The 8,360-nt window shown below is 35.7% G+C and overlaps 1 protein-coding gene across 2 annotated transcripts in view; it reads left to right on the plus strand.

Annotated features, from left to right (window-relative positions):
- Nucleotides 1-3,421, plus strand: part of OCLN (occludin) — a 38,676-nt gene extending 35,255 nt beyond the window's left edge. For both annotated transcript variants that reach the window (XM_063087425.1, XM_063087426.1), the window contains 2 exons: nucleotides 1,821-1,862; nucleotides 3,320-3,421. In XM_063087425.1, the coding sequence (XP_062943495.1) occupies nucleotides 1,821-1,862; nucleotides 3,320-3,421 (144 nt within the window). The remainder of the gene's footprint in view (nucleotides 1-1,820; nucleotides 1,863-3,319) is intronic.
- The last annotated feature ends 4,939 nt before the right edge of the window (nucleotides 3,422-8,360 follow it).

Genomic DNA, 8,360 nt, shown 5'->3' on the forward strand with positions numbered 1-8,360 from the left:
ATACCCTTATCATTGTAGGGTTTTTTCTTTTTCTTTTTTTAAAAATACTTTCCAGTGCAGCCTTGTAACACCAAAGTCAAAGGTTCGGATCCTCATATCGGCCAGCCGCCAAAAATATCAAAAATAAAAAAATAAATAATACTTTCTGGCACTGATTATTTCCTGCTCTTTTTCTCAATAATAGTTTATGGTTATTGTTTTATATTAATAATAAAGATCTACTTTAAAATTTTTTATCTGTAAAAATAGCTATACAATATTCAATTTTATGGTTGTGTCACAATGTAATTAAAGGTCACCACAGTGACATTTAAGTGTGTCTCCCCTGACCTCAGTAGTACACTGGTGAACATCTTATTTTTGCACTCTTGTCTGCTTATCTTGCTGGAAGAAATTCCAGAATGTGAAATTGCTGAGTAAGAGAGTATATACATTTAAACTTTTGTTGCAAAACTGCCCTCTAGAAAGACTATACCAACTGCATTCCCCATAGTAATGCACTAGAGGGCTTGTTTGACCCAGGTCTCACTTGTGCCTGAAAAATTATTGCCCTGTGTCTGAGATATTAGTAATTAAATTTTCTTCATCACTTCATATGTTTAATGAAACTTCATTAAATACTCTGCCATTTTTCAGTTGAGATGATCTGCTTTTATTTATTTATTTTATGTGGTTGGCTGGTATGGGGATCCGAACCCTTGACCTTGGTGTTACAAGGCTGCGTTCCAACCAACTGAGCTAACCAGCCACCCTGCTGTTCAGTTTTTGAAGTATTTGCTTCTTATAGTTTGATTTATTTGTTATTTTCTTTTCTTTTTTTTTTTTTTAAGATGACCGGTAAGGGGATCTTAACCCTTGACTTGGTGTTGTCAGCACCACGCTCACCCAGTGAGCAACCAGCCATCCCTATATGGGATCCAAACCCATGGCCTTAGTGTTATCAGCACCACACTCTCCCGAGTGAGCCACAGGCCAGCCCTATTTGTTGTTTTCTTTATGGTTTCTATATGATGTTGTTATAAAACTTTCTTGATTTAAAAACCATTTATTGATCACTAATCGTGTGCTTGATGATGTGGAGGTGCTGAGATGAGAAAGATAAATAAAATCTTGTCCCTACCATCTAAGAGCTCATATTCCAGAAGAAACTGACATCTAAACAACTTAGACAATGTGATTAATGCCGTGGAAAGCACTGTAACTACCTGCTTAGAGGAATAAAGTCTGCTCAAGAGCTAGAGAGTTTAGGGGAGGTTTCTCTGAGAGGTAACCATTAAAAATTCTCTAGACAAAAAAATTCTCTAGACAGAAGGGTGGGGGAGGTGTAGGATTACAGCCATAAGGAAAACATGGTAGAAATCTTGAAGCATTAACATACCCAATTTTTTAAAGAAAATGCTAATGATGGGCACTGAGACTGGAAAGGTAGGACACTAGATGAGTAGAAAAGTTAATAGGGATCGCAGACCAATTTTATAGTGGATATAGCCTGATCAGAGCTGCTCCTTACAAAAGACCTTTCTGGTGTCAGCCTGGCACTGGACTGGAGTCAGGGAGAGATGAGAAGTAGAACAAATAGTTACCTGCCTACGGGAAAGAGACATGAGTAATAGAGTATCATAAATGCCTCTTTGCTGGATTCCTTCAGGCTTTCCTGCTGACCTTAAGAGTTTTAAGAACTTTAAGACTTCCTTATTTTAATTCCCTATATTTTTGTCCTAAGCTGTTGTTTTTAGCTCCGAAGTATAACATCAGGAATGTTATTTTGGAAAAAAGAAATAGTCACACTAAACATATTTCCTTGTTTTTCTTATTAATAGGCTGCTGCTGATGAATACAATAGGCTGAAGCAAGTTAAGGGAGTAAGTATCCTAGACTGTAAGATTCTTTTGGGACTTTAGGAACTTTTCTATTATGTATTTTTCATTTAACCTTCAGAATGACTATGAATACTTTGTTATATATGCACTGATTATAGACAGAAGGCCCTGTAATTTTGAGATGAAAAATATAAATTGGAACCTTAATTTCAATTGTTTGCAGCTACAACCAATACTGATATTTTAAAACTTTTTTAAAAAGTTGACCAGTACATACAGAAGAGTGCACAAATCAAAGTTACAACTTGGTAAATTTTCACAAAGTGACCACACACCTGTGTACACAGTATCCAAATCAAGAAATACTTCCCTAATATTCCTGGTGACCCGTACTACCCCCTTGTACTCCTTCCAATTTTTACATTCTCCTTAGAGGGTAACCTCCTCCCTGATTTCTAACATCATAGATTAATTTTGCCAATTTTGAACTTTATATAAATGGAGTCATACACGTATTTTGTGTGTGGTTTCATTTGCTCAGTATTATGTTTGTAAGATTCATCCATGTTATAGCACGTATTTGTGATTCATTTATTTTTCTTGCTGTGTAGTGGGGTTTTTTTCCTCCCCCTAATAACACACAACTTATTAATTCTATTGTCAAGGAACTTTTGGGTTCTCAATTTTTGGCTTTTACAAATAATGCAGCTTCACACATTTTTGTATATGTGCACATAAATGTTAGGTGTATACTTAGGAGTGAAATTGCAGGGTCATTGGGCATGTGGGTATTGAACCTTAGTAGATATTGTCAAACAGCTTTCCAAAATGTTTCTGTTTACATTCCGACCAAGTGGTGTAAACTCTATTGCTCCATATCTTTGTTAACATTTGGCATTATCAGTCATTATTGACTTAAAACCTTTTTTTTTTTTTTTTTTTGGTAGCAGGTGGTACAGGGATCTGAACCCTTGACCTTGGTGTTACAACTCCACACTGTTAGCAACTGAGTCAACCAGCCCTATTTTAAAAATATTTTATATTAAAATTTTTGTAAATCACAGAGTATCATGATTTTAAATAAATGAGTTTTTAACAGGGTAAAATTATTAAAAAGGTTAAACTATAGTAAAATTTTCTGACTCTCTTAGCCTCCATTCACACAATTTCCCTTTCCCCAGTTGACCAATATCACCCGTTTCTTGTTCTACTGATTTTTTTTTTTAAGATGATGTATTAGCAAAAAGGCCAATAAGCTTTCTTGGTCATTATGCATATTGTTAGAAATGAGTGTATACTTTGTAAAACTCAGGTTAGGAGGTAGGAATGGGCAAAGAATATCAGCTGCCTATGTGGTTAGTGTATTACTTAAGTATATTACTTCATTTAACACACTCAACAATTCTGTGTAGCTAATGCTCCTTTTTTTGTTCACCTCTGCCTTCCCAGCAGACTTATTTTTATTTTGTTGAATTTGTTATTCATTTTTTCCCTTTTAGTCTGCAGATTACAAAAGTAAGAGGAGTTATTGCAAGCAATTGAAGAGTAAATTGTCGCACATCAAGAAGATGGTTGGAGACTATGATAGACAGAAAACATAGAAGGCAGAAGCCACATTGCTTGAGAAATGGAGAAGTATCTATGTGATACCTCTGCAATGTTCTCAGAGGGCAAATGACTTTGGACTCTAATCCAGGAATCCAAATCTTTGTGATCATTACAAAGATTTGGTAGCTTTAATATCATCAGTTTAATTTCATCAGTATTGAAGCATTTTATAAATAGCTTTTGCTAATCAACTTGGCTGAACACTACAATTAAAGATTTTACACTTTAAACATTGATTCTTGTATTAAGAACAAAATACTATTTGAGGTTTTAAACCATAAAGGTCCCTTTTGTGAACTGTGCTGTGAACTTTCACACCCCAGACAGTGATGTCTTAATATCTAAAGTGCATTTGTTTGACTAGGTGATCTTGTTTAATCCTCCCAACCACCCTTCAGATAATTGTTATTTATGATAATTTTCTGATAAGGAAACTGGGTCCCTGCAGTGAAGGCTCTGATGTGAAACTGCTTGCTTCCTAGCACAGTTTTGCTTAAGTCTGTTTTATGACTCCATTAATAATAAAGTCCCTAGTCTTTCATATTTTAGCTACTGTGTATACACTGCATTCTACCATCCTCCCTGTTGACTTTTTTCTTATTATATTAAATGGTCATATAAATGATGAAAAAGTTTTTCTTATTTTATGTTATCCTGATAATAAATACCATGTAAAAGTAACAAATTGTGAAATTTAAAGATTGTAAATATATATATTTACTTTTTTAAAATCAAAGTTCAAACCTAGTGGTTAGAATTTTGTGTGTTTTTAAATACTTTTTATCTTTTATGGTTTACATACATTTGTTTTTTAACCACCTAGACCTTTTCATTGTATCAGAGTAATCGATTACTTTTATAATTCAATTGTGACGAATTATATCTTTTGGGAATGTTCAAGTTCTGTACATATTTTATAAGGTATTTAATCTGGTGTTTTCTGTCTATAAATATTTGATGTCATTAGTTCTGTTAATATTAAGCTATGGAGAACTATACTCAGGAGTTGTATCTATTGTTTTAAACAATTTTGGGTGCTGTGCTGGTTAGTGGTTTCCCAGTCCTTTCACTATAAGGCGGCTGATGTGTTTAGAAATAGAATGCTATACCATAAAACACTAAATTATTTCAAATGGTGCCCTTAAATCTCATCACTTTTTAAAAAAATTCAAATTCTTATTAATAAATTAAAATGAGCTGATAATACTGTGCTAACCAAGTTGCTTGAGATCATCATCTCAGTTTTAGACTGTCTTTTCTGAAAATCTTTTGAAGAATAATCTTTGAACTAATCTTTAGTATGCAGTTCAGACATTTAAGTATATAATTTTCTATATACAATTCTGAATTATTTTCCAAAGATAAACTTTTAAATGATGTTTCTATTATAACACTGATTCATTTCTTCAAATTGAAGAAATTCTTAATTTTCTATGTACTGCACATACTTAACACAAAAGGTATTTTCATAGCTTTTGGATTCACACCAAATGGAAAGGGCTCTTGAGCACCTTAACTGATTGTTATGTATTAAAATTTTAACTACGTATATGTTCTTGGGAGTCAATTTACTTAGTTTGTGGAGGCAAATTTGCTGATGTACTCAAAAAACAAAACTATTTAGCTGAATGAAGGAAATGAAATAGCAAGAGTCTGCAATTGTAAAATTGTGTCATAAAATTGGACTTTAAAATACAAAACAGAAAATAATTTTTCACATGTGATACTTACACTAAAGACCACTTCAGGAAGCCAGGATCAGGATGTTTCTATTGGTGTTGGCATTAACTAACTGGATGTCACTTTGAAAGGCTACTCAGGCAGTTTCCTGGTCTGGAAAATAGGAGATTTAGATTAGATTTCAGAGGTCTCTCCCATTTCTGACCTTCTATGGTTCTAATGTCTGCAATTCTGCTTTCTGCTATAAGTCATTGCTTCAGAGAATTTGTTGTGAAAGCATGTATGTGGTCCACTTCATAAAGGTCCCCTACATAAAGTAATACCCTACATGCGTGATTTTGTAGTAAAATTAGATAGCATCAGTATTTTGTTTTGAAAAATTTTAAAGAAATATGGTAAAGTATAAACATACATGTGCCTGCCACCCAGAAATAACAGATGTCAATGTTTTGTCATATGTGCTTTGTATTATTTGAAATAAAGTCTCCTATTAGTTATAGTAAATAATAGTTACTATTGTATACACACAAATTTTATTTAGTCCTCATATTAAAAAATTTTTTCATATAACCCCAATAAATCATAAGTCTTTTGACATGTAACCATTTCTTATTCTCATTTTACAGATAAAGAAACTAATGATTTGATAGATTAACTGGCCTATTGTCACACACTAGCAAGTGGCAAAACTAAGGATTAGAATCCTGGTCTGTTGCGGTTCTATACTTCCATCCTAAATGGATCTTGTTAATTAAAGCGTTGGATAATGTGGGATTGGTCTGTCTGATGTTAATAAAGTATCCTATCTTAATTTGAGTGCATTTTAAATACCTTTAACATGAAATGTTTCATATGAAACATCTAAATTACCTGTAAAGACCTCAATGGGTATGTACTGTAAAGAATGGTCAGGGCAGAAGAGTTCTCTAATCATGGCTCCAGGGACTTTAGCTTCACCTGGGTTTACAGGAGTTCTTCACACAAAACATCCTCCTCAGCATTAGGAAGTGTCTCCTGTCTGGACTTTTTGAAAGGCTTAGCTGTGGGAATCAGAATTTGTATTCAAGCTCCTGGAGCTCATGATTTTACTACCCCACACCATGCCATCTCTTGTGCGAAAAGGCAAACTAGGTGGAGGACTGCATCATCCCTTTTGTGTTTCATATTAACATTTCTAATGGGAAGAAATCAGCAAAAATGCCTGAATAATTTGGGTAGTTTTTAGAAAACATTGTGTTAGTAAATTAGAAGAATGCCACTTTGGAGTTAGAAAAAGAACATGAATATACAAGGGTACTTCAAAAAGTTTATGGAAAGATTCATTTTTTAATTCTATTTTTCCACAAACTTTTGGAAGCCCCTCATATAACCAAGACGTGTTTTTTGTGACAAATTCTCCAGTTGCTGCCATAGGACCTGCTTACTCTTGCCTGCACGTGTTGTCCTATTTTTCAACACCACGTTCTTAACCAAGTGTTGTCTAATTCTTGTTTTTGCCCTTCAGTTACCTGCTGTGGGACCTTGAACAAATTACTTAATCTCCCTACCTCAGTTTTTTTTTTAACTGTAAAAGATACTTGTAATATGTAGTAATTTCACAGTCTCACAGTTATGAAGGTAATGTGTGATTTAAAACAATTCTTGTCCAAAAAAGATTAATAAATATAGCCAGTTACACCTAGCTCCCTAAGCCAGAAGGTGAAGCTTTTAACAATTTTTTAAAAAGCAAATTGTGTGTGTGTGTGTGTGTGTGTGTGTGTTTTAAGATGACCGTTAAGGGGATCTTAACCCTTGACTCGGTGTTATCGGCCCCACACTCTCCAAGTGAGTCACAGGCCGGCCGTGCAAATTGTGTTTTTAAAAGTGTATGTATCATCCAATTCCATATGCTTGGTCTGTACTGGGTGCAACTCTAGGGTATAAATTATTTTGAATTATAGGCAGAAAATGCACTAGGCTTGGCATCATGATTATTCATAGATGAACAAATAAATGCTTTTACGGATATAACAAATAGAGTTTACATATCAAGATCACAATTTAGACACTGTTGCAGTCAATTCTGGAGGTTTTACGTGAGTCTGGAATGATTTAGTTTCATCTATAGGTACTGGAATAGTTTACCTCTTCCAATCTTTCAGGTTCCACGCTTCTTGTATTGCAGTTTGAGTCCACTGGCTGAGCTAGCTGTTCATGAGTTTCCTAAATCTGTGATTGTGTCCAGCCAACCATGGGCAAAGAACAGATTGTTCTATTCTTTATAGCTGTCCTTTAGTTTACAAGTTGAAAAAACATTTGGCTGGTTTATTTATTCTGCGACTTTATACATGTTAGGATATTGTGTCAGTCGTAATTATGCCAAAAGATTGCCATGAATTTATGTATGTTTTGGAACCGTTCCTAGTTGAGTCTTAGGATCCACATCTGAAATCAGTTTTTGTTTTTTTGGTTTTTTTTTTTTTGCTGGCTGGCCGGTAAGGGGATCCGAAACCTTTGATCTTGGTGTTATAACACCATGCTCTAACCAACTTAGCTAACCCACCAGCCCCAAAAGTCAACGTTTTTACAATGCTCACATCCCCCCACCTCCACCTCACCCTTCTGGTTTCAGCTGCCATGTTAATCCCCTGCTCACTCCTGCAGTCGCTCAAACACACCAATGTGCCTCAGGGCCTTCGCACTTGTAGCCCCTTTCCCTGGAGAGCTCTTCCCCTGGGTATCAACATGGTTAACTCCCTCCCTCATTTGCGTCATGGTTCAACTGTCTTCTCAGGACTCCTCTGACCACCCTACTCTAAACCGCAGCCCCTTTCCCCTAACATGCTTGATTTTTCTCTATAGCATTGTCACCGTTTGATACACTACACGTTTTTCTTGATAGCTGACTCCTAGCAGAATTAAAACTCCACGAGGGCAAGGATTTTTGTCAGTTTTTCATGGCTATTTCTTCAGGGCTCAGAAATGTACCAGGCCCAAAGCAGGTGCTCAATAAATATTTGTAGAATGAGCAACAGGAGCAGCAGAGGAGTTCCGGAATACCGCTGCACAGCAAGGGCCTGGCCTGGCTGCTGTGGTCACAGTCCTCCAACCCAGCTTTTTAGAAATAAACAAAATCAAGCCCCTAAAAGTCCAGGTCGAAGACTGCTGAGCCTCTGACCTCCCGGGAGCGAACAGCAACCACTCTTCTCGCTTCTTGGCGAAGAGGAGCTGGAAGGGGCGGTACCTCCCTGCACCCTCTCGAGCCAGCTCTGA

Source organism: Cynocephalus volans, chromosome 2 (assembly GCF_027409185.1).
Source record: "Cynocephalus volans isolate mCynVol1 chromosome 2, mCynVol1.pri, whole genome shotgun sequence".
Taxonomy (NCBI): domain Eukaryota; kingdom Metazoa; phylum Chordata; class Mammalia; order Dermoptera; family Cynocephalidae; genus Cynocephalus; species Cynocephalus volans.